The sequence below is a fragment of the Asterias rubens genome, chromosome 18 (genome assembly GCF_902459465.1).
Source record: "Asterias rubens chromosome 18, eAstRub1.3, whole genome shotgun sequence".
Classification (NCBI taxonomy): Eukaryota; Metazoa; Echinodermata; class Asteroidea; order Forcipulatida; family Asteriidae; genus Asterias; species Asterias rubens.
Window position 1 is genome coordinate 6,657,073 of NC_047079.1, and position 27,611 is coordinate 6,684,683.

Here is a 27,611-nt window from a genome sequence, read left to right on the forward strand (position 1 = left end):
CTTCGCTCTCTACCAAAGGCTTTGCTAAATCGATTGAGGGGATAGGTTAATAACAATGAGATCCCAGCTCATGGTTCTTTGTGTACCGCATTAGGGACCTACTGTTAGCGTACATCATTTAGTGTTAATTTAAGAATGGTTGTGTGGGAAGCTATTCCACGATTTCATCCTGATAGGTTTACTCGTAATGCACCTCCATGGTTAGGCCTATACTTATTTCAGTTAAAGGATTTGTTTTCTGGTGAATCGTATTTACAAAAAGTCTTGCTCTCCGAACGACGCAAATTTAAACAAAAAAAAACTAAGGGAGGAACAGTGAAACAATTTGAGAAGAAGTGTTTTCCATTCTGTATTGTGAGGTCGTGGCATTCTAGAAAGTAGATTCGATCACCAGGCCGATGTCAAAGCAGAAAATCACTTTCTCAACATAACTTGTCGCCAGCGCGCGCTGAAACCGACTGATAAAGTGTTATAGCGCCCTCTATACCTTGCGACGTAGATGGCGTCCTTTGTCGTATCTTTCTTGTGGATTCTTTTATTAAAGGAAGGATCACGAACATTATCACCAATAATAGCTTAATACTATGTTATTATGCTTGGTATGTGCTCTTTTGCTTCGATTAGTAAATGTGTTTCCGTTACAAATTGGTTTCTGTTGTCATTTGCAGCACATTTTTATTGAGTTTTTTTTAATTATGTCCCATTTAAATGTTCCTACACCATTTTCAATTGTTCTCAGAAAGAACTTTTGATTAATTGTGTCTCAGCTGAGGAGATAGTGTTAATAAACCGAGTAGAAAAAATAAATAATTAATAATTAATTACAAAAAATCCACACGCTGAATGCCGTTTTGTGTGCTTATTTATTAATAACGTATTTTTCAACAGACGTCTCCTTTAACGGCTGGTAAAAGGATCCGAAAACACAACGGTGGCATTTCGTTATTCACACGTTGTGTGCATCGCTTCAAATCAAAATGGCTGCTGGACCTCCGCAAGAGAGAAACCAAGGTAGGAATTTCTGTCCAGTTTTAGCAGACAAGAACATCATATTTATGAATTTTTTTAACTGTATGACATCGTAGGAAGTTATAAGCTGTAAACAATTTTCATCGTTTGCTGTAGTCCAATTAAAATTTGAGATAATGAATGTTGTTTAAATTTGTCTAGTTTCCGGACATAAGATGATGCACAGTATCAAAATGACAATGATTTGAATCTGAAGTATTCATCAAATAACTTATTGAAACATAGTGGTTTGGGAAAGAAGATGCCAAGAGTTCCATACCTTGCCACCACTAAAAAGTTTTCATTAATTTTTACCAAATTGGTATTATCCATATTAAATTATTTAATTTTCATAATGAATGCAAAACTTCAAAAGTCAAACTTAATTAAATTTTAATTTAAAAAACGTTAAAATTAAAGTGGTGGCAGGATACAGAAATTTGTCCATGGTTTGTTTTGTTCCGAAAAAGGTCTTTCCTTTGAATTTATATGTTTTAATATGTGTATCTTTTTGTTACCCCAGTCATGTGTGAATCATGTACATCATTCTCCAAACTTTTGAAGTTTATTTGTGATAATTAATTAAATGAATAAGCATTGGAAGTTTTAATTGAAGATTTTCATGTGTTGATTGTTCTGCAGATGCCACAGTGTATGTTGGAGGCCTTGATGAAAAGGTATCCGAAGCGTTAATATGGGAACTCTTCCTGCAGGCTGGTCCAGTGGGTAAGGAATACATGTCGTAGTAACTCTCTGAACATTAGCGGTCCTACTACTTGCCGTCAACTTGCCGACTTGCCGTCAACTCGCCGTCAACTCATTTTCGTGCAGTCAACTCATTAAATTTACATGAAAAATCTATAAAAAGGGGGCACAGAAGTGTTAAGTCTGGGCTAAACTACATATTTCTCATGGTTTTCGGTACAAATTCATTCACAAAAACGACTTTGTGTTGATAAAAAAAAAGTACCAATCATTGACATCTTGGGCCAAGACTAATCATTGTGAAAAAGCAAGATGGCGGCCGACAGTTTTTTGGCTTCGAGAATTTTTTTTCACGAGAAAAAAAATCAATTTTTAATCCGAAATATGACCTAAAACTTACGCAAATGCTCTTTGAGCTGATACTTTACAGTTCTATGCTTCTTTTGTGGATTTTAAATGTATATTGGAGGAGTTGACGGCGAGTTGACGGCGCAAGTGAGTTGACGGCGAGTTGACGGCAAGTAGTAGGACCCGAACATTAGTGGGTCATTTTGAGCCACAGTTCACTTTCTTTAAAATCCTTGGTTTCACAACCTGAATAAATTGAGAGGGCAGTTGACTGATTTCAAATTGTCTACTCGCTAAATTGTTCACACAAGGAAGATCAAGGTGAGACAGACCTCGCCGTAAGCCCGGTTCATACTTCCTGCGAACGCGATACAAATTTTGACGTCGCACATTTGCAGCAAAAAATTTGCATCAGTTGAAACTGCTCAACTTCTGCGGAACATTCACTGCAAAAACAGGGCTGTGAAGTCAAACTCGCATTCGCAGGAAGTAGGAACCAGGCTTTAGTCATTCAGCCAACAGTTTCCCTTGCTACACAAAATGCCCGACAAAATGTTTCAGTTGGTACTCAAAAATCGTGATTTGCTACTCATTTGCATTCAGTGTGCACAAAACAAGTTCAGTTTAACTTTGTTGTGCTACACAAAATTGCTGGACGATATCATTTCTTTTCTTAAAACAAATGCTTGTTTCTTTTCATTTTAGTAAACACTCACATGCCGAAGGACAGAGTTACCCAGCAGCATCAAAGTTATGGTTTCGTTGAATTCATGAGCGAAGAGGATGCTGACTATGCCATCAAAGTCATGAATATGATCAAGCTGTACGGCAAACCTATCAGAGTTAATAAGGTACGGTCAAAGATTCACCGAATGGTGGCTTCTCATAGCCACTGTAGTGTATTGGCAAAAGTGCAACAGCATTGTGTAGCCTTAACAAAAAAGCGTAGGGCCACCTTGAAAGTTACACTTTTGACAATTTGTTCTTTTGGGTGTCCTTTTCTGTTTTTATATTTATTTTGACAATTATAAAAATGCTAAGATTTGAAAAGGTTGTGAAAGGCAACCCTGGTCAATAAATACATGATCTTTATGAAACCCTGTGATTAGAAACTCCCCACATCCTTTTTTTCTCTCCTTCCATTCTTCTTCCATCAATCTGGCTCTTAAGTAACCTCTCAAGGTTATCATTTCTTGCAGGCCTCGGCGCATCAGAAGAATCTTGACGTGGGAGCCAACATCTTCATCGGTAATCTTGATCCTGAGATTGATGAGAAACTGCTCTACGACACATTCAGCGCATTTGGCGTCATCTTGCAAACACCAAAGGTAAGATAACAGAAACTAAAATGAAGAAAGGAAAGCTACATTCTTAAATGAATGTTTATTTCAGGAAAAAAAACCTGACAGATTTAAATGGCTATTCCTGCCTTTTAGAGGGTTTGTGAAATACTGGAAATCTTGAAAATATGAGAAAGTTCACAAGATTTAGATGGTCATGGTGGAAATTTTTCCTTGGAATAGTCTTGCCTGGAATGCTATAGTTGTTGAGAAATGAGCTTACAATTAGTTTCTCAGATTAAAATGTTATGGGGTTTTGTCGATGAAAATTGTTCAAACCTTGTTACTTTGAAGGGAATCTTTTCTCAAAATAGTTTATACTATCAGCTAGCCTATCAGCAGCTGCGTGCTTCTCATCCAAGTTTTATGGGCATTAATGTTTGGAGTATCAGGCCCCATACTTCACATGCCCCCCTGGTCATTGCCTTGGTGCCCTTGAAATGCTCCAGTGGAAATTTAAAATTTCCTTTATCAAGGACAAAATGCCTCGTGTCCTTGCCCTTTAAAAAACGAAGCATACAGGCCTGGAGTATTTATCAATCGATGACCCTACTTTTAAGATGTTGTATTGTTATTTTCAATTCAGATTATGCGCGATCCAGACACAGGCAACTCCAAGGGATACGCATTCATCAACTTTGCGAGTTTCGAGGCTGCGGATGCTGCCATTGAGGCTATGAATGGGCAGTACTTATGCAATCGTGCAATCAGTATATCGTATGCTTTCAAGAAAGACGCCAAGGGTGAAAGACATGGCTCGTCTGCAGGTAATTTCAGACTTTATATAAATTTGTGAAAAACAGTAGCTGTTTTTTATTTGAGATTACTCATGTTAGTTTTTAAATAAGATTTTCAAACAAGAGCGTTTCTTTTCTGGTTTATTTAAGAAATTTCACTTTTTCCTGCCAAGAGCTCACTATTACACAGACATGTCCTTTTTACTTGTAAACTCTTTACAGAATGAATTATTTCTTTGAATAATATTTTTTATTATTTATCCGATCTACAGAGCGTCTTCTTGCAGCTCAGAATCCCCTGTCTCAAGCCGACAGACCCCATCAGCTCTTCGCCGACGCACCGGCTCCAGCTCAACCTAACGGCCTCCCCCCTCCAATTATCCCCCCTCTAGGAGTACCACCCCCTCCCCCAGGTAAGATTCAGTCTTGTGATGTCTCAGAATTTTTACCTGATTTCAAGATATTTCTCAAAACTTTCTTGAGCCTTCAAAATTTCTTGAAAGAAGTGAGAAAGAAATAGTCCTCATTTTCTAGGTGAAACATAATTGTTTGTCGATTTTAATCCAATGTAAATGTATTTTGTATTTAATGACCTTTTGATCATTTTGAGTAGGTGGCAGCAGACTTAGCAGGTAACTTTCCATTGTTTATGTAGTTCTGAGCATGCGCACATTACCGAGAACAATGGATTTACCTGGTAAGTCTGCTGCCACCAAGTGTCCCCAAAAGTCTCCCATTAATTACCTTATAGCACTGAGCCGATGAACTGATGTATTGGGAAAAAGTACTACAATTACTGGAATTGATCATTTGTTATGTTTCTAGCCCAATGCAGAAATTGACTGGGCCCATTTTAATTGGTGGTCCATTAATTGGAGGTGTACATGTACGTTGGAACAAAGCAAATGTAACACCAAGTAGCAGTAAGCAGGATAAATGTAATAAGTAGAGTATATTGTGTTTTGATTGATTGACAATATTTTTGTTTCCTGTTTCTTATCCACAGCCACCTCTGGTCCTCCTCTCGGTATGCCCCCCATTCCACCCCCAGGTGTACCCCTCTTACCGCCTCCTGGTGTACCTCCACCTGGGATGTTCCCCCCAAACATGCCCATGCCCCCCTTCATGCCAGGGATGCCTTTCCCCCCGATGGGTATGCCACCTCCTCCTCCAGGGCAAGATGGCCAGAACCAAGGAGGTCCTCCTCCTCGTGGGATGCCTCCCATGCATCATCTAGGTACGTCATTCTTACTTTAAGAAGCTCCTCTCAACGCTAAATTTAGTTTTTATTCTGTCGTGAACACCCAGTGTTTAGAAGGAGTGGAAAACCAACAGGGCCCAATTTCATGGCACTGCTTGCCATAAGCAAAGAATCGGCGCTTGCTGGAAATTCTGTTCTTATATGTCAAGCATGTTTTACGGGTTGGCAGGGAATTTTTGCTTGTGCGCGTGTGTACTCCATGCTATTAGACATTCTACGCTTACTCAGCTAGCCCAAAAATTTGGTGCTTGCTATACAAGGGGAGAATAGCGGTATAAGCGCAGAATTCGGCAGTTGGCAGAAGCATGAAATTGGGCCCTAGTCCCAAACAGCAAACCAACTTGAGGTGGATATTTCTTCAGTTATAAAAGAGGCTTCAAATTCAAATTATCCCTTGTATAAATAAATGATTTGTATAAACAAAATGTATTTCCTAGTCGTAGGGTTTCTTTTTGATAAGGTTTTAAACTCTTTGTTTTTCTGTCTCTAGGAATGGGCCCTCGAGATGGTCCACCCGGTATGTACCCTCCTCCATTCCAAGGGGGTAGAATGCCGCCAAGAGGCCCACCACCATTTGGTAAGTTGGGAAATATTTACTACACTTTGACTAATAATATCTAATAGTAAATATTGTTATTATTGTGTGCGTGACAGAGTGCCTCGTACATATTTTCTTCTGGATGTTTTTGACTTGAGTGCTGGGTGTTCCAAGATCGAGTCTCAAAACACACATCATGTCAAAAGCATTAAGTTCCTCTGAACTGAATTTTCTGTTGGTCTGTTGGTCCGTTAACCTAGTTGTTTTTTTCTGACGACTTTGGTGGATTTTTCTGCTTTAATAAGACTTTGTTATTATTATTACTACTCATTTACTTGCCAGTTATAAAGGGGATATAATCGTTCATGTTTAGACTTAAGATTAAATTTCATAACATCTGTTGCTTTTTTGTCATGGTGGGATTTTCCATTAAAAAAAGGGAATCGTTTAAAAGGACATAAAAAATGATAATTGTTTGATCTGTTCTAAATCTATCTTTTCTAGGAATGCGTGGAGGACCAAGAGGCATGCCCCCTATGCGTGGAATGCGCCCTCCGATGCGACCCCCTCAACGCCATTTTGGACCTCCAAGGAATTGGCAGGATTCGAACCCACCACAACAATAGTTTTGAGAAGCTGTTCAAGTTTATATCTTGGTTGACTCTTTGTTGTTTCTTGGAAAATCATAGTCAACAAATTTCTTAAGAAACTTTTTTTTTGGGGGGGGGGGTGTTCAACCCCCCTGACCCATGATACCCCTCTACCGAATGGTTCGCTACTATGCGGAGACTTTGGGAACAAGAGTCATGCCCCCAATGGTGGCAGATTTACCTTGTTAATTTCCAATGATTACGTAGTTCTGAGCATGTGCGCATTACCGACAATAATGGATTTACCTGGCAAGTCTGCTGCCACCTAGCGCTTCAAGAATCCCCCATTCCCAAACCTTGATTTTCTGGTTTAGTTTGAGTTCTGAAGGTACTTAATTTTGTAATCAGAGGGGGGGGGGGGTACTCTTATTCTATTATTTGAAACAATATAGCGCACATAATCAAAAGCTATTTGCACAGTTGCCAACTCGCCCTGATTCTGCAGAAGATTTCCTGAAACTCGACCAATCTTTCCGTGTTGGGATGAACAAATTTAAAAATCTCCCTGATTATTGAAACTTGGTTCCTATTATGTTGAATGTAGTCATCTCCCTGGTTGTAGAAGAAAAACTCCTCAATTGCAAGATGCAAATGTTCAGCGTTTGCATGACCCCTCTGCACAATTGTTGCTGGCATTGTTTTTTTTTTTTTACTGTTTTGGGAGAAGTCTCACAAAAGTGTTTAGAGGGAAGGTACTCCTCAAAAATGTTATTGTAAATTTTTTGATTTTGGCAAAATGTGTTCGAACGATTGATGTTATTGAACATGTTGCATCTTTTTACACGCATCTAGTCTATGAGGATTCTTTGTAAATATTTTTTTGTAAGAAATTTTAAATATTTCTGTCACAGTTTTTAGGGTTTTTCTTTTTTTTGTAAGAAATAAAGAGGAATGTAAATAGTACGGGATGAGTAACCATGTGTCATGTCTTGGTACAAAAGCATTTCTCATGGATTGATTAAATTAGTCTTGATCCAAGACATTATTGAAGTGATTCATCAATAGTCGGGCGAAGGTTTAACATGATGTCATTGATGAATGTAAAAAAACAAACCAGCTTTTGTTTATCCATACTTCCAATACCTTAGAAACAAACCATCAGTCCAGACTTATTACCAGACGATATTGCCAGTCAATTAAATTAAACAATTAAGAATGTAACTCCACCCTGGCTAGGACTACGGGGACCACCCAGCCCCATTGACCTAATTACCCACTACTCCGATTTGACGGTCCGTGGCAATTAATTAAATTTACTGACGAGATGTAGTGATAGTTGGATCATCGATGTAATGATGGTAAATTGGCTCAAGAAACAAAGAAATTACAAGATGATGAAGTTCAGAAAGGAAAGATTTCAACCAGCATTTTATCCCTTGGCTTGGTTTGAATATTCTTTGACTGGAGTGGATGAGTCTTATGTTGCTGGGAAAAGTTCATTTACCTCGACCTGCAGACTAAACAAAGTTGAAAATGTGTCAAATTCAATTGTCATATTTTCATCACCTTTGTCTTGTTGAAATTTTCACAAAATTAGCTGTTGTGCCGATTGTATTCCCCCCCCCCCGGGAAAAAATGACACTCAGTAAAACATGAACTGCGCCCTCTTGTGTCCTGTTCATTGTTCATTAATACTTACATGTAGTCTAAATAATTTCATTTAATTTTTAAATGAGTTTTGTATTCACACGCAGAGCAGACAATGCGTTTGATGTAACATCCACGTCAGGTTATTTTTTTCTTCAAAAATGTACACAAAACAAATAGTAATATGCAACACAAAAGGTAACATGAAAATTATAGTTGCGACCGGTTTCGAATGAGCCGACTAAACCGACAGAGGGCGTCCTACTCCCCAACAATAATACTCGACTGCTGGATCATTATTAAGTGCTGATAAAGATACGTGTATTGATGATAATTACGAGAGTTAGATGGATGTCAAAGGTCATGCTAAGATTGCGTATTGTCATGAAAGAATCCGGGTTCATATTTCGCATAACTGAAAGCGAGTCGTGACAGTGAAATGTTTATTATTCATAAAGGTATGGGGAGAAGAAAGATAATAATCGAATAAAAATATTGTTTTTACTGAAATCCCATTCAAGAGAAATGCCCGAGGAAATATTGAAGACATTGTTGAAATAATTTAAGACACAGATTCATTGTTTACCACAAAATGACGTGCAGTAAAGGGCTATTCATTAACATGAGTTTCTTTCCGTTTGCCTTTACGTCACAAAATCTAAATGGATCATTCAAATCGTGGATGCATGTTGCGTTTTGTGCCTTTTTTTTAAGGCCTGGATCGAACTAATGAACGTATAGACTCTTCCTCGGAACAATTCTTATACTTTCACTGGACTCGGGGTCTGTGCCTACGCACTTGCTAACATAACATTTGCAATTATTTTTAGTGCAGGTCATTGCCATGCATGGTTGCTTGTTTTTCAGACAATCCATTGTCGTGAATAACTGATCATTATGTTATAATGCATCTGCTGCATTATTTAATTCAATGACCTACCTTCCAAGTTCTATAAGTTCCACGTAGGCGTTCAGCGCATAGCTGAAAATACCCAAACCCCGAAATGCCTAGTCGCCATTGATGCATCATGGATTTTTACAAAGAAACAGACGCATGCAATGGTGATAGTTTCTAAGCGTAGAATATTATTGTAATATTTATTGTGGTTGCCTGAAAATATTTGTATAGCATATTTTGGGCTCTCGCGAGTAAAAATTGTTCTGTCTAAAAATATTTTCACCTTGGCATAACTTTTGATTTTGTTGTATGCAACAGCTATACCAGATCTCTCCATCACATACCTTATCGATACTGGAAACGAACGCTTCATAGGGACCAAATTGAAGTGCTGACAATCATTGTATTTTCGTTTTCCTTACGATAACATACTTATGTGACAAATACGCCCATTTGCTATAAACATCATGTTATTTACATATCATTATATGTTTTTCCTGGTATCATAAATACTAATGGCCCCTTTAAAAACCGGTAGCAATTAACCTAAATTCTCGAAGACAAAATGTGGCCCGGCCGAGCGCAATTTTTTGTTTCTGCACCATACGAAATTGCCACTGTCGTAGTGCCTTTCAATTGGAAACGTTTGTTCTTCTAAAACAGATTCAAAATGGGAATTTTTACAACAAAAATCAGGAAATGTTTCGATGATGGCAATCTAAAGTGCAGAACAAAAAAATTGCAGCCCGAGCAGAAAACCCAGAAATCTGACAAACCCTAGCCATTATTTGAAAACTCCAAAACAACCATGTGGTACGCACTGGATATACGGGAAACAGGGAATCAGTAACCGGCCGATGTGGCCCTGTCACTATATTGCTTTATTGAGGACATGGTTTAGAATGGTTTAGAATGGACATGGTTTAGAATAGTTTAGAATGGACATGGTTTAGAATGGTTTAGAATGGACATGGTTTAGAATGGTTTAGAATGGACATGGTTTAGAATGGTTTAGAATGGACATGGTTTAGAATGGTTTAGAATGGACATGGTTTAGAATAGACATGGTTTAGAATGGTTTAGAATGGTTTAGAACATTCATAAGCATTATACGCTATATAGGCCTACGTCTCTGTCCTTACTCTATGGTGATACCATGGATCAATAACTATACTTCATGTTGAGACACATTAATTTGACTGTTGAGGTAGTGATCGCACCAGGGTCTACAGAAAGACAAGGCAAGGGCAGGAGAAGGGTGTATTCAACAAAACAACTGAACAAGGTCCCTGAAAATGATGCAACGAGGTTGATGATACCACGTGTACATCCCCTTTAAAGCTTTCGCGCTTAGAGTGACATTTTGAACTCAGGTATCCCAAAGAAGTCCAACTCCGCCAGCAGAATCTGCCTACGTGCAAACACTCATATACTCTTTCTCACATCAGCAGTAGGATTAATCCTTGCGAGATTAATATTCAATTTGAATTCAGGCCCGAACCCCTACATTCCAGGGGTGTCTAAATCCACTTCGCGTGTGTGAACTGATCGCCAGCAATTTCATATTGCGCCATGTTGTATGATGGCGCATCAGCAGCTGCGCCGAGGCCGGCTGGCTATACCCGGATATGACGTAATTTATTTTCCCCGGGTTGTACACAAACAGTGTGTAGTGACTGTGGTTGCTTGCATGCGGCCGTTCGGTTTATCCATATTATAGATGGGACTTGGTTTATCATTGAACATGGTCCCTGTGATGTCGTTTCTAAATGCCAAGCAGTCTACTATAACGTGAAGCATGACTCGTAATAAAACAAACTGCTCAAAATAAACCAAGCAGCCAAGTTTCAGAGAATTCGTCATTGAGAAGTTTCCCCTTGATTTACACGGCTAATTTCCATAGCTGATTAAAATATCGGGTGAGGCATTCGCGCCTACTCAACGGGTGTCGTCCACAATAATGCAACCCTGTCCTAAAATTGTGTTTATTTTCTTATCGGCAAACACGATTTTTGAGTCTGATTACGTTTTTTTCCCAGGGACATTAATTCCAAATGCACACATTGGATCATTACTAGCCGAAGCTCTTTCTAATTGCAAGTTTGAACAAGCGGTATAATACAAATATTTCGCTTGAGACGAAATCATAAAACAATATTACTTTTTGTCAAGCTTTCCATTGGTCCCTATACTCTGTGCTTTTAATGATAATTAGGGCGTGTCGAGATGGCGCCCGAGGTTGTTGCTAAGGATGTTACTATTGTGAAGTCCTTTTATGTTAATTTAGAAATTGTCTCATTTTCATCACACCAACCGTAATGTAATAATGTTTACCATGTATTCGTTTGAATAATTATGACAAACCTCACGAGGCTGCCAGCAAAACTGAAATGTGTCCGAGTGTTACCTCTAAAGAAGGAAGAGGCGATATGTACCTGTAGATCTGTCAGAGTCAATAAATTAATTGTTTATTTCCCCTTACATCTATGGTTTTGAATTATTGGTTAAAAAACATTTCGATTTCTCAAAATCGCAAGTACTTTACATTTTCCCAATGACTAATATTCATTTGGTATTATAAATTTATCAGCTCGTCCGCTGATGTTGGTTTGGTCAACAAATAAATAAATTCACGCATTATTAAACTGGCTGCGGAAAATCATACTACTATAAATAATTATAGCATCTCGGGTTTTCATGTTTTTTTTTAATAGTTTTTAAAAAAAAAACTTCATTGCTGGGTCCATTATTTTATTGCATATGCGAACTTCATGCAATACAACTCCTACTCTTACTATCATGTAAATGTACACCCGTAGTCATAGAGAAAGGGTGTAGTAAATCGTTACCAAATCACACCAAGGCGGATTGTACCCCGCAAAACACGGCACAATTTACGAGGATTGAAACCTAACATGCGTCATCGATTTGCAAAATTCTGCAGGCAGTGGAGGTTTTTTTTTTTTAAAACCATGAATTGTTTCTCCTTACCAAATTGTGCAATGGATGTGTGCTAAGTATACCTTTAAGCATTGAGGAAATAACTCAGTCGTGAATTGATTATACTTTTTGGTCAGTCGTCATAAAAACGTGTACGTAACTCTATGCTCTATATGGTTCTGCTATGATGACCAGTCGTAGTATAACAACCTTTTTTGTTCTAAATACATGTACTACGAACAGTCGTAGTATTATTAGTAATAACCTTGTACAATGTACCGTGTTTGTCTATGATGAAGTCCACATGAACACAACATTAAAGTTGCTAGGTAAAAGGGGTTGCTATTTGTATCTACGTCACGCTGTCTCTAAAGACATAAAAAGAAACATAGTAATCAATCATGCATGCTGCACACTGGTAATCAAACAAAAACTCAATCAATATGTGCGCACAAATTGACGTTGGCAACAACCTACTGCGCATCTTATAGAATTCTCATCGACTGGGGATTTTGTATTGACCGGGGGTTGGTACAGCATTGTGTTGTGTGTGTGTGTGTGTGTACAGAGAGATGGGGACGTGGTACCGACCAATCACTTAATTTGAACGGGGGATTTTTTTCGAGTCGATCCCTGAATTGAGAAACGGCTCTATCCTTCCACGCCCCCGCAGCAGTGCATGCATTGGGCAAACTTCAATGTACACACACAAGGCGCTTGGAAATTTTCCACTGGTTTGAATTTTATTTATGCATTTTGTTCCCCCGGGCTCTGGCTCTGATCTCAGTAGAGTGTGGAGGGCAACTTAAATCACGTGAATTTAATAAAGTTATGTGGACTGTGGCTGGCCGGCTGGAACTGGAAAAGCGCTAGCTGTGCATGCGGGTTGTTAGAGCGAGGCCATCGAATAGGAAGGGTGTTTGTTGTTTTCACTTTCAACCGAGGTCCCCCCCACATGCGTTTCTTAGTGGTTTTGTAATCCTAGTTGTTGCAAGGTTATTGTCGCCTAGTGACTGGTTCAGTTTGAAATAAAAGTAACTGTAGAAATTTGTCTTCGTAGATTGTGATATAATTGGCATACAATACGAGGAAAAAGTTATAAGAAATATGTACTTACAAGACAAACGGCCATGTACACACACCATCCAGCAACCTAGAATAACCCCAAATAATACATCAAACCCCAAATAATACATCAAACAAAAGTGTGCTTCTCTCTTCGTTTGTTAATGATCAACCTAAACAAACTGGCAATGTAAAAAAAATTTTCGCAGAACAAACTACACTTTGGGTCATAAACAAAATCATCATGGCAATTTTGAATCTATGGGAAAAAAAATCGACCAGCAATAAAATTTTAAATGTTTTTAAATTTGATCATCGGATTGGCACATTAACAAGATAAAAATCAAATTGTCCAATTTTAATGAAACCACATTTAAATACAAAGCATGCAATTCACCATACAATGCGCTCGAAGTGACACACCCAAAACCTGCACTAACTGTACAGCAGCTAGCCGACAACACCACGTACACAACACGCACTTTGTATGGCCTCCGATCCCTTGCTGTTTTACACAACGTAAAAAACACACTCAACTAAGCCAATCGGTGTTTACGCGGCAAATGGAGGCCGTTCGTCTGCACGGCTTTGTTGTTCACTGAAAAATGAACCTTTTTTTGCAGCCTTTTAATCACCTGAAATACTCACAAATCCCGCAAAACAAGGACGGGAAGAGACTCAATATAATATCCTCAACGGGTTAGGGGTAATATATTTTCCAAAACAGGGTGGCATTAATGCTTTATTTCTTGTTTTCTAAAAAGCGTCGACAAAGAAAACGCGTCGTCTTTTTATATTCCGCCATTGTTGTGACCAGAGGTGGTGCTATGTCAAACGATAGAAAATGGTGAACTTTTGCAACCATTTTTCGACACGAAAAACACCATATATCCACTTGAAGGCAATACGGGGTGGCACAGGAATATATCCGTAAGAGCATGGTGATCTTTTAGATATAAAAATCCCGGTAAAACTGGTAAAATTTATTCCATTTAGGGGGTTGTGTCCAAGAGACAGAAATGAACACCTCTTTCGTGTGTATGATCAACATTTCCCATGATGCATACATGCTAAATAGCTACTACACGCGCGCTGTATGTATGGGATGCAGGCTCGCTGTAAGGGATGACGTCACCCGCAGTATAAGGGAGCTAGCAAAGGGAGACACCATTTTCGACTCGCTGCGAAGACAAGCTGACGAATGTTTCCATGGATTTCTAGCCGAGATTTGAGCGACTGCTGGACGCTTTTCTGGGACTCTAACCCATGGCCAGCATGGTGCGGGAGACCAGGCACCTTTGGGTCGGGAACCTACCGGAGAATATCCGCGAGGAGAAAATTCTAGAGCATTTGAAACGGTGAGTATCAAAGCGAGAGCCCCGATATCCAGCCCGCCAGAGTGTGTACCATGTTGTTATTCCGGTGCGAAAAAATCATGGCGATCGTTGTCCATTCAAGGATTTTTAAGCCGGCAGCCGCTCGCTTTCCTGGATTTACTTACCTTTTCTGGAATTATACACACCCTGTGACGACATGGAATTTGCCGCAGATAACCAGGGAATATGTGTCAAGATTTTTGAGGATATAATACGAATCAAAAAAGGATATTTTAATGGTGATCTGGCCCCTACACTTGGCAAATTTTTGCCTTCGTTTTTATCGTCTGCTAGTTTTGTGCGTAAATCATACGCATGTGTTATGTCCACGTAGCCTGTGTAGTAAATTGCCATTGGACACAGCACATGTATTTTGTACACAGTACATTCAGAGCACGTTTCTATCTGCATTTGGCTCCATGCATTTGTAACGAATCTCCATTTGTAACCTGTGTAAGCGTAAGGAATATTTTGGAATGTTGTATTTTTGGGGTCGACTTGAAGATTTGGATGCAATAATGGGCCAAATAATGTTCTAAATTATATAGTTGCCTGAATTGAATACAGATTTTTTAGCATGTTGTAAACAAGAAGGTTTGACAATTTACAAACTCTGTCTGTACAACACAACAAAAGCAGTCTTGTTTTTTTCAGTTTTAACTGTGTTCTCTGTCACTTGTGTTGTTTCAAAAGTATTTAATCAATGTCAGGAATTATGCGCAGTAAATCATTATTTGTAAACAAATGTAATTTGATCATAATGGAGATAATTTGGCATGGAGCCCAAAGAAGAAATAACATGCAGTAAAAAAAAGTAATGTTGACTCAAATTTGTTGTGGTTACTCTACTCATGGTTTGGAAGCGGTTTGAGCTCTATTGAGCTTTGGGAAACAATTTTATTCGAGTTTGTAGTTTTTGTTTATATTTCAATATTTCAGAACGCATTTTATTTTGGGGAAATAATGCGGCGACATTTTCACATGCACATAAGTCATTACTGTTTTCAGTACATGAAGCAAGAAGGCATTATCTAAAAATAAAACCATGCGGATTGTGTTTTATTTCGGTACATTTTTGTTGTTGAAAAAATAGTTAATGGCCTGACCTTTTGACCCTAGCAGAGTCTTTATTTTAACTACATTTGCAAAAACTTCAGCAGTTTTTCAGACCAACAATTTGACTGGTTATTTTTGTTTTAAAGTGCCATATAATTAAAATAAATTGTACACATTGGCATATAGCATACACAAGTACTATAGCTAGGGTAAATTAAAAACACCTATTGAACTCTCAATTGTATGGAGAACCAGACAGATAATAGCCTACAGCTTTGAAATTAAATTTGGTTTTCTTAAATTCAGGTTAACAATAAAACATAGCTCTGAAAAAAGTAAATGAAGCGCTATGTAGCTGTGCCTATTCGCGTGTATTATAAATTGAGCCCGAGGTAGTTTCGTGGCACTTCACCATTCTTCTAATGGCAAGACAAATTTCCTTATTAGAGCACTGTATGAATTATAGTGAACATTTTAAGGGGCACCAAGGCAATTACCAAGAGGCAACTGCCTCCGTTGACTCCGTGAAGTATCCAGGCCCCTACCGCCCAACCTGCTGGCGCCCGTCTCATGGACTGAACTGCAGCACAGCACTGTGCACACTTGACTTGGTTCGTATTAGTGTGTTACACATCGACCATATTAGATTGTAGCTAGTGAAATTCAATAAACCCTGGGCTTGCACAAATGCAGCAAACCAGAGCAGTTGCACGACTGTTCTAATTGTTTTTTTTCCCTTCTCTCTCCCCCACACAAGCCAGAATTGTGTAGCACACTCATTCAGCACACAAGCATGTCAAGCACATACAAATTTCAAACACACAGCGGGTAAAGGGCTGAGGGCTCAACTGTACTAGTGAAATTAAAAAATGGAAAAACAAGTAGAAAGAAAAACAACAATCCAACAAAAAACAACACACTCTCATAAATTGAAGGGATTGTCAAAATCGATCAGACCCGCAGAGCTTCTCTCCATCCAGTTTTTCCAGGAAACACGTTCTGGATAGCGTTACTTCAAAAGATATAATAATTGTTTATGCAGGTGACCATAAAATAGGGTTTGCACAGATGGGGCTACCTAGAGTTCTGAAATCCGACCAAAAAGTGACTCGCTGTGTTAAAAAGTAAAACACTATGTTGTCAGCTTGTTTGCTGTGCTTGAAAATTTACATCCCACAATGTCTTACACATGAACACGTCGAGATTTGGAGAAAGAATAAGATTTATAAATAAGTAAATACAAAGTTCAAATAATATGAACACTTGAAATTAAAGTCAAGGATGATTTTAATATGAGGGGTAGTTGAAATTGATCCTAAATGCTGACCTTCTTGCCATTACTGGGAAACCAGTTCTGGCCTTTTCCATAGAATATTACAATGTTGTTTACACTGTGCTGACGGTTGACCACAAAGGGGGTTTTGTGCAGGGGCTAGCTAGGCTGTTGAAATCTGACCAGAGAAGAAGGTGACTCATTTTATCAGCTGGTTTGCTGTGCTTCAATATTTACAGCCCCCTAAAATATGTTTGACTATGTACCCTGATGATTTTACCCTATCCCTGTCCATCAACTGATGAGTAGATATGCAATTTTAGGACTGATTCGTGTACAAATTTTGTGAACAAAAAATATATTTTCCCTGATTTTCTCATGTGACTACACAATTGTATTACATGAAACACAAAATTAAAATCAACCTTCTGAGGTATAGCAAATTTACAATTTTAAAAGTGTGTTGTAAAAATGTAAATCGTCTATATCGATTTTGTACATAAACATCAGTAATAAACCACAAGGGACACTATGCTTTCTATTTTAAAAATAACATTTATTATTGGCTGGAAATGGGGGGGGGGGGGGGGGGAGACTCGTTATCTAACCCTCTATGGTACACAGTGTTGCCATGGTTTGTAGACCATTTAACCTGTGACATTAACCTTTACAAAACGAGTGGCAGAGCCTGGACAATTTGTACACGGCTTGATGGAAGAAAACACTCTGATATTTAGTGGAGATTTCACCATTTGATTTTTATCAACTTTTAAAAAGAAGAAACATGTTTTGCTGTTAATTTTTTTAACTCTTGGATTAAAGTGGTAATGATAATGATCAAACTGAAAAAATTCCCAAATGACCAGTGTAGTGTCTTGCCTGCCTGAAAGGTCCCGTCATGTACAAGGTTTCTCTTTAGTAAACAAAGGCTATGGCAGGGTCCTGGTTATGGTGTATATAGGGTTACCAATCACATTCACATTCACAGTGTAGGACCTGCCATAAAGAATGTGGTTTTGCCTTCAGGCAAACTGGGGGAATTTGTGGTTGCCAGCTCACTGTCACAAAAACACCAGCCATAAGAAGACGAAAATGCTTTGGTATCCCATCACTTAGTAAACCTTGCACTGAAACTAAAGTACTTTTGTGAGTGTTGTAATTATTTTGTTTGTTGTGACTTGTGAGCTTGTGGTTTGTTATTAAAATAATCTTACTTCCTTGTAAGATATCCTGTTGACCTTTGACATGCAATGCAAAAACAAGCACAGATGAATACAAAAAAAACTGCGTCGTAAAAACAGTTGTCTATAAGTTTCATAAGTTGTATTTTTATTGTGTTACTGGGTGGGGTAGCTTTCATTTCTGTTAACCACTGCCGATGTCAATATTTGAAATGGAAGTTATAAAACTGATTAAGATTGACATGAGATTATTAAAAAAAAAACAATTAGTGAGGTGTGAAATATAAACCACAGACTGACTTCTAAATAACACTCAATATACAATGGTAATTTCCCAGATGTTGTTAACACCCAATCTTGTTATTTAGAAGGAAGTAGGGATTTTCTCGCTGCATATTGAATGAGAAAAAAAGGTGTTATGGAATAGAAAATAAGATTTCTGGTTATTGGCTTGTCTCTCTGCTGACTTCCAAGGGTCCAATTGGTGACAATTAGGGATGCATTGAACTGCTCTGAAGGACATGACTAAGCAGTAGAGGTCTTCATGAGGCACTTTCCTCTTGTGAACCTCTAAATAAGAAGTCTCTTTTGTTGTTTGGATCCTGGATTGGGATTTTTAAGCTCTCATTGAGGCCAACCTTTACCCTGGCATTGTGTGGCAGAGCTCACAGTGGAATCCGCCAGGGACATGGTTAGGGATATTTGGCTGTGCCTTCCACCCTTTTGTCATGGTGGTTTGTTGTAGGCTCAGTGACTTCAACCTGTTGTTGACCAGCTTAGGGGCCACCTTAGAAATGCTGTTAAGCCTCCCCATGGCTGATCGTAAACGTTGGGACTATGGTTACATCACCTGCGATGTTTACTTTCCAGGGGGTCTCTGTTGTTGCATGTACTTAAAAAAGACAAGCCAAAGGAATTGATAATGTTGGCAAACCTTCAACGGTCAGCTTACCCTCTTTTTAAAAATCAAGACATTGGAAGCTTTCAAGCAACATGTTTGTCCAACCAAAATGTAAACACGTTTGTCATACTTTTAGTCTCTTTTAGTTGGGAATGTTAGCGTTAAGTATTAGAGTGTTCATGTTAGATGTATAGAAAATTTTCTTTACTAGGTTTGTGACAAGTACTGGAAAGTGTACATACGTACATATTAATACATTCTTATTTTGAACTTGTGCAGTTTCAGAGCCACATGGAGGGTTAACCATTAATATGTTGTCAGCGACTTATTAGCGGGATTTTTAACTCTGAAATAGCCAGCTGGACCAATTGCAGTTTTAACTTGTGGTTTACTGCAAATGTATAACAAATACTGGTCAATGATGAATCAGAAAGGGAGGGGGGGGGGGGCAGGTAACTTGTTTACTTCCTGCTTACAATGTCCATAAGATTCTGAGTGTTCCTGGATTGATTTTCAATACCTGAATGGCGAGAGTGTGAGAAAATTCCAGTGTACGGTTCAGCCGAAATTAACAATGTACACCATGAACACATCACTTGGCGCACTCAGTATAAATCAGGTAATTTCTGTTGTTGGAAAGAAAATAATACACGTTGGCACTACGTGTTATGAAACTCACAAAAGATATCACTTCCTTGCTTGGTGGTAACCAAAGTGAACCCTGAATACAATGCTTTGAGTTGAGGGTTGTATTAAATACTCAACACCAGCACCAGTCACATGAGTATGACGACTGGAGAGATTTGTATGGCTGGTCAACCAGTAAGCGGAGTCGTACAATAGAATGCAGCAGAGTGATGTTAATTAAATACCGGCCAATGAATGAGTATCATCAGTAATGAACTGGTGGATTGCAGGCCTGATACTTCACGGAGGCAACGGAGGCGATTGCCAATCGCCTCCGTTGCTCCTTGCCATTGCCTTGGTGCCCTTGAAATGCTCCTGTAAAAATTTACAATTTCCTCATAGGGTGCCCTTTGCCAAAGAGAAAATGCCTTGGTGCCCTTGACCCTTCAAAAACGAAGCATACAGGCCTGGGATTGTATGCATGTGTTGAGACCCAAACAAAATAATAATTTACCCTCCTTACAACATGTCTGCACAAAAACGAAACAGCCTTTAAATACTGTACTCTGCTAGGTGTCAAATGTCAGGCCATGTATTTGTTTGCAAAAACAAAAAATAATCAAAATGTAAGCAGCTGTGATTAAGAAAAACTTGTGTTTTTCTTTCAATTTTCTCATTTAGCAATTTTCCTGGAATAAATTGGATACTGAGTTATATTTAACCAAGTAGAAAATATTAATAATGATTATTGTTATAAAAAACAACACTAACATTCCATAGTTTCTCAGTTTTCTTTCAATTGGTCGTTTGGCTGATACGTTGAAAGTGATCAACAAAACTATAGAGTGTTATTATCAAATTATCTGAAATCAAGTGAAAAAAGAAAGGAAAAAAAAACTGACTTCATCAAAGTCTGACATTTGAAATGCTGTCTGGGGAGCAGCGTGGGAAAAACACAAGAGCTGTATCTTCACAGAATACCACTGGCATAAACATGTCGATAATTATGGTATAAAAATTGCCTATGAAACAAAAAACGGTTTTGTTTTTCACCCAGTGAGAGTTATTGAACCCTATTGATATAAACACAGCACTGACCCATCTGGGGGGAAGTATATTATTTTATTTTCCACTGATGTATCTGGGTCGCTAGAGATAATATTGATACTTCTCTCAAGGACAAAACTAACAATAGTCACACAGACTGATTCTGTACAATAGGCTGGCATGTGGGTGTGGTGCGATTTTAACATAGTATACGTGCAGTGCAGGTCTATTTATCCAGTCTAGCTGTATCCTTCTATCTCACTGCGAACGCAGCCCTGGATATTTTTTGTTCATCATTGTCTGGTTTTTGTTCCCCGCATTGCCTCTTCCCCCAATCTTGTTTCTCCGTCGATGCAAAATGCGTTGCCAATAAGGCTATGTATGCAAAGGGAATGTGTTTTCTCATTTCGTTTTCACTTTTAGGTTTATTTTCTTGTGTGTGATATTCTCATACTACCGATGCTGTTCAATCCAGTTTTGGAACACTCAACCGATCAATCAAATCCAGTTTGGGAATGAGCGCATGATCGGCGACTGTAATAAAAGCACAGGGTTGCGCCTGGATTATTACAGACTTGATGAGATTCAATGAGTCACCAAGAAATCATAAATTCAATGCTTCTTCTTTCTTTCTGTTTTTGTAGTAACGACGCCCCTCTGCATTGCCTGAAATACATTCAGCTTTTACAGCGGATGTTGGATTTAGTGCTTGAATGTCTCTATGTAGACCTAGAAAGAGGTTTTGTGTATTTGAATGCAGGGAAAATTGCCCAGGTAGTAGGAAGAGGGGAAAAATCAATTGTGTCAAAGAAACGGAGAGGAAAAGGTTTTTGTGCCAAAAATAGGCATCTTGATTTGTATTTATGTGGAAGTAAAAAAAAAAAAAAAAAAAAAAAAAAAAAAAGAGGCAATCACAAAACTGAACTAATAAAGGTATTTGCAAAGCCTGAATTTACATTTTAATCTATCAACAATAAGTCGCAGGTAAAAGAGTGGGGGGGGGGTAGATTGGATATTAAATTCCCAAATCTTGGCAAGGCGCCAAAATTGAGACATACTTCCCGAGATATAGTGAGATCAGCTTAACACTGCAAACCCTGATAACAGCATCAGAAAATAAACATAGATTTGAACTTTGATATTTCAGCTAGTTATCCATCAATCTGAAATCCAACAAGGGGGCTAGAGTCCATCTGTTATGAGTGTTTTTTTTTTTTTTTTTCCGTATCCCATTGCCTTCATTGTCATGGCAAACAAACAAATGAGCTCCAACGAGGGTTAGTGCAGGCCGAGCAAGAACCAGATGATAATGATCCGTTAGGAATTCTTTTTGAACAAAACAGGATAAAAAGCTTGGATTTGCATTTTCTTCAATAAAGGCAAAGTAAAGCTTTTTTTAATTTTTTTTTTTTTAACATTTAATTTATTTTTGATGTAGATTCATACAATAAAAAAATGTAAGCACAACTGCTAGCCTACATATGTACATGTTCATAGGAATTGCAAGAGACTGCTTAAATTTGCAGCCATGCGAATCGCAGCCGTGCCTCTAAATAAATTCTCGTTGGCAATATTATTTGATTTACTTCCATTAGGCCAAACAAAATAATATATGTGTTTCCTATTACACCGGCCAAAAAATTAGGGTCGGTAGGGACGAAAACACATTTTATTTTGTTGAATTATTTTATTGCTTCAAAACTAAGGGTAGGAACCAATGTTAAAAATATTTTTGCCCTTGCAATGCATGTAAAGTTCATGTAAATTCAACGATGTCCAAGTTCGACTCGAAAATCTCTTAAAATGACACAGAAAATTAGCCCCAAAAAGCAACGGTTTCGAGGTCTGTAAATTTCACGTAATACAAAAGCAGATTCTACGCCTGTAGTCGTTGTTACTTTGCGTGCGGCAACAAAATACAAGAAACATTGAACGCTAGAGGTCTTTTTGGAACAATGTAATACAGTGAGATAAAACGCCCTCTATTGGTAAAATCTACGCGAACCAGCAGTAAACGCATTGAGACAAGACTCGACGTGTCATGTGGGAATTTTAGCGGGTTTCCAGGCGGCGCAAATGCGAGGGCGTAGCGCAGCTCGTTGGCGTACATTGCTCAATCAACATCTGTTGTGCAATCTCAAGATTGAGCAGCGCAATTAACAGATTGCTAGCATTACGAACTCGCACGTGTAAATGCATGCTGCGACCTCCCAACACACGCTACACACGTCGTCCGTCAGTCGTTGCAATACTAGTACATGATCAACCATGGATCAACGACGTCTTTTTTCGTATGAAAATGTGTATTTTCTAATGCTTTATTTTAAATGTGAAAACATTTTAGAAAAAAGGAAACATCAAAAATAATAACGTTAAAATCGTGCGGAATTTTGTTAAACGGGGAGTGGGATCGGGGTTTTTTTATTTTATTTTGTCTGTAAATGTATAAAATTCCGTAGGGTCGGCGTGTTTTTCTAGGGTCGGTCGGGTAACCGGAAACACACATATTATTTTCTTTGGCCTTAGTGGTATGGTTGTGTGTAGAATTTTTCTTGTTAATTATTGTGTTGGCCATTTTTGCTGGCGAACCTTGACCTTCAGTTATCTGTTCCTTAAATTATTGTGTCTTGGTAAGGAACGGGACTAGCCACTGGCTAGCCCATGACGGTTGAATATAATGATGTGCAGAAAATGTAGGCTAAAAGGTAGAGTAAATAGACTTAGTGGTCAGATTCCTTTGAATTCGTTCGACATCCATTGCTCTATAAATACTAAAAAATACCAAAAAGATTTTCAGTTTGTAAATGAATTACTTTAAATGAGTGAGACAAGAGTATTTTGTTTATATTTTAAGCCCATGTGATTTTTCTTTTTTATTTTAAAATGGGGATATATTTTAGCCTGAATGAACAAAAGTATTTCCTAGTAGGGCTTTCAAGACCAAGATAAACAGTTCGTAAAAACATTCCAAATACCTCATTTCAAATCGGCATGTTTTGTTCCAACTTTTAAAATTTGGGTCGTGAATGCCCGACAGTTTGAAAACCCTCCACAGAACCCTGCTACAATTTAGTACTGTACAATGCATGTGATCACAATTTTATTAGCAAAAAATTGTCCGCTAGTATTATTCATCTAAACAAAAAAAACGGGCCAATTTTGTTTGTAGTGTTGGTACGAGAAACACAATTTTATAATTTTATCAGCCAGTCAGAATTTCCATTGGTTGACTGTAAAGACATGTCCTGTTGGAGTAGGCTGTAGAGGTCTGTGGTTTCTACTGGATAGAATATCCTTGACCCGGCATTGGCTGAAAAAGAAATCCAAACACCACTTATTTATAATGTACTGTACCTAAAATAATAAATAGGGTCAAATTGAAATATAAGGACGCTTTATTTGTAGATTGAGTGAAATAGAAAACTAGTGTATATTAAAATGATCTTTGTTTGAGGTGATGTTAAAAAAAACAACTTTATTTTGTTTTATGTGTGTAGAACAACAAGATGTTTACCCCTCCGTGAGGGTTTGGTTTAGATTGTTTACCACACATTGGTGTTATCCTATTATAATGCCATTTGCAAGAATCACATCAATGTCTTATTTTTGTTGTCTTTTTTGTAAATATACATAAGATGGCATATTAAACCCAAGTTTAAAATCATGAAAATCTTCACATGCACAACTCAAATAAATAGGTCTACATGTACCCCCATCCATCCCAACCCTTGAAAATCCAACCGCATGTTTTGTTAGATTCTGAGGACTGCACTCGTGAAGGGGTAACAGTTTAATAAGCACTATTCATTTTGAGAATTCCAAGTACAGAACAACAACAGGCTCGGAGACTCTTTGAAGCAAAGTTGTTTGTGTATGAATTCACTTGATTCTACCTGATGTTTTTGATAGTAGTTAGGGTTTTTGTGAAGCTGTTTTGATAAAACTGCATCGCTGTGTACTTCGACTTGTCTGTAGTTTGTGTTATCATAAGGTCATGGGTCATGCCGTGTTTAACACGCAATGATAATAACAATAGCTCTGTGAAAAAAGTCTTTCCAATGCGCGATGTTGGACATTGCACCGTAAAAGGTTGAATAACTTGTGGAATTTAAACATACCTTTATCACAGTGCTAAGTTCAAGTAATAACAGACACACTGGTTTAGTAGACAATTGTTAATTTTGTTCCTGGTTGTAGCATTAATAGGGTTGGGCGGCCAATGTTCAAGTGCTGGGTGGCCCCACACACGGATAGATTATATTCAAATGATTCGGTTCCTGTGTCTTCTAAAGTACATGCGTGATGTCAGGTGTATTTGAAGTCTGATCATTGTCTAATTATCTTCAAATTTCAAGGAACAGATGTCTAAAAAACATTTGTTTACAACTTACAATCTGGACGGCTGCAGGGGCGTGAGCAAAGGTGTTTTTCTGTCGCCAAATTTTAACAACAGGTACCAGGCCAGATAATTTTGGGAATCCTGTGTCATCTTCAACCATCCTCTGAAAATTGTAACTTCAGGTATCTTGATCTTGATTGAGACTGGTTGTAAATCTATAGGTCGGAAATTCAACACAGGTTATTAAACGTTGCCCCTGGTCTTAGCCTTGGTGCCTGAACTTTAAGGTTTTCCCAATGAAAGTGTCCTTTGCGAAATGCAAATATGGCAGAGCTCTCTCTAAGTTGAAAGTCCAGACCTGTTTTGCATAATTTTTACCACAAAATTGTGGACTTTGTTGTTGATTGGTTTGCAATCGGGTTTTTATTTGTTCCATTACAATTCAAGAAAGGTATGTTAATTTTCAAGGATATACCTCACACCCATTGCACTCATCCAAAATGAAAAATAATCATCTCTAAGCTAAATTCTGTTCGCAGCACAGCAAGCATGCAGTAAAAAAAAAAGGGTCAAGCAAACGCTAGGTGACATCGGTGAATGAATAGAAATGAAAACAACTTCACGAACAGCATAATTCACTTTCAGTGCGTTATTACAGAAATTCTTGACAATTTTAAGAAAATTGGACAACTGGTTGTCCTTTTTCAACTTGGGACTCGGGGATCCCATCTACATCTGTCATACACGTATACATCAATATCGGTTAGTGTAAATTTGTGCTGATGGATTTATACAACTGTGTGCTAGAGTAAAGACAGGTGCGTACCTGATTGGACACTTCAATAATATTAAATTTAGCGGACAAAGAGATTAGAATGTGGTCAGGGAAATGTAACAGTGTGTGACTTCCGAAGCCTGATTACAATATGTCAAGGACCTCATCCAAATTTTTCAAAAAGTACTGCTGAAGAAATGCGGCTAGTAGTAACAGGCATAAAAAAAAACAAAAAACAACAACACCCCCTTACTTTTAGATTCAGTGCTAAGAATTCTGCGCTTATATAACAGCGCCCTTTGAAGTGAATGATTCCAAGCGCAGAAATTTTAAATTTTTACCAGATGGTTCTGAAAGTGCAAACAGTCTTGTCTTCCTTCCCTTCCTCTTGACAGGTGCTTTTAACAGTCCTCTTAACGAGGACTCATTAAACATGTCCCTGGGACTGCATGCATTGTCCGAGAGACGGGGACTAAAATCTCAATAACTCCTTCTATGTAAACTGTTATGGTACGAAGGACGTGTGCTGCATGTAAAAATGCTGTGACCCCCAGCCCCGGTGATAAAAGTCATTTACTTTGCCACAATTGGTCTCTCGAAGCTGGCTGAACTTTCATGTATACTTGAGAAATCGATTTTGAAATCGCAAGTGTCTGCAAAGTTATTAACATTTAATTGAGTGGATCCATATTGCAAAGGGGAAAAAATAATTCCTGCCAAAACAAGTTGTCAGTTGGTATTGTTGTCATTTGTAATATGCAGAATCGTCATCGATCAGTAACATTCTCTGTAGAATTTAGAAAAATTTGGTTTTAATTAACTATATTTTAAGTTGAACAAAGACAAATTTGACTACAGCAGGATTCGAAGCTGTGACCTCATGAATAACATGCTGGTACTCTACCAACTGAGCTATTTAACTCTAATGTTTGCCTTTTTGGTTTTCCATTATTTTGAGCAAGGTTGTCAACAAAAAATGTGCTCAACCCGTATTATATATATTGTGAAATAACCTAATTGCCTTTCCTTTGGCTTCATTAGTGCTGTAGTAACCATACAATGCGGGAACTCATTAGCAGAATACTCCGGGAGAAAAATATCTGCCGTAAAACAAACCTTGAGATTTTAATGAGCCGCTTGGATAAGATCTTATAAAAGAACCAAGGTTGCAGGTGTTTTCTTTTAGGTTTTTAATTAATCCCTCCCCTTGTTTTCTCATTTTATAATTAGCCACGTTGTGGATCCTTAGTAGAGTTTCTCTAAACTTCATTTAAAAAATAGGTGCATTGGCAAAAACACCTTTAGTTCCAGTCAAAATTCACTCCAAGTGGTCCGGATGACTAGTTCAGTGTTGAAATACAGACTAGTAAATAAGCTGGTGGGGTCGATTTTACAAAGAGTTGGGACTAGTCCTAGTTTGGGACTAGTCCTAAGAGATATCAAAAACATATGGCTAGTTCTAAGTTAGGCTGAGTCACTCGTCCTAAATCGAGATAAGACTAGAGTTAAACTCTTTGTGAAATCCACCCCATCAGGCCAGTAACTGAAAAAACTTAAAGGCAAGGCAACCCTTGTATGAGCCTTTTTGAGGTAGGGCGGACGTGATATAGGAGTTTACTGTTTGGTTTGGGTGTGTACGGACAAATTTACCCAAACCTTGTAGTGTTGTAGCATTGTGTCCGCCATATCTCAAAAAGGCTTATAGGGTTGGACTTACAGTTAAATTGTCTAAAACTAGTATCTAAACTTTACAATAAATTTAAATGTTTACCATAGAGTCAACAATCGAAAATGCAATTATTGAGCATTTTCATGCGTTTTCTGGCACCCTCGGTTCCTATATAATTTTGATCAGTTTCACCATGTTAGAAACAATCAAACCCAAATCCCAACTGATGGAGAAGGTGGGGGTAGGAGAAAGAAGTTTCTTACCGCACGTTTTAAAATGTTAATCTTCGG

At 38.2% G+C, this 27,611-nt stretch overlaps 2 protein-coding genes across 3 annotated transcripts in view; both read left to right on the forward strand.

The window, feature by feature from the left end:
- The first annotated feature begins 906 nt into the window (after positions 1-906).
- LOC117302303 (splicing factor 3B subunit 4-like) lies at positions 907-7,880 on the forward strand. The gene is made up of 9 exons (XM_033786193.1): positions 907-1,011; positions 1,651-1,734; positions 2,767-2,912; positions 3,261-3,389; positions 3,988-4,168; positions 4,411-4,551; positions 5,145-5,375; positions 5,890-5,976; positions 6,442-7,880. The coding sequence occupies exons 1-9, from the start codon at positions 978-980 to the stop codon at positions 6,561-6,563; spliced, it is 1,155 nt and encodes a 384-aa protein (XP_033642084.1). The 5' UTR covers positions 907-977; the 3' UTR covers positions 6,564-7,880.
- Positions 7,881-14,245: 6,365 nt separating this feature from the next.
- LOC117302175 overlaps positions 14,246-27,611 on the forward strand; it is a 77,992-nt gene continuing 64,626 nt past the window's right edge. For both annotated transcript variants that reach the window (XM_033785990.1, XM_033785991.1), the window contains exon 1: positions 14,246-14,435. In XM_033785990.1, coding sequence (XP_033641881.1) covers positions 14,344-14,435 — 92 coding nt within the window. In that variant the 5' untranslated portion in view covers positions 14,246-14,343. The remainder of the gene's footprint in view (positions 14,436-27,611) is intronic.

Coding starts and splice junctions, on each gene's coding strand:
- LOC117302303 (XM_033786193.1), top strand. CDS start 978: ATGGCTGCTGGACCTCCGCAAGAGAGAAACCAAG. Junction 1,735..2,766: donor CCTGCAGGCTGGTCCAGTGG/GTAAGGAATACA, acceptor TTTTCATTTTAG/TAAACACTCACATGCCGAAG. Junction 5,376..5,889: donor GCCTCCCATGCATCATCTAG/GTACGTCATTCT, acceptor TTCTGTCTCTAG/GAATGGGCCCTCGAGATGGT.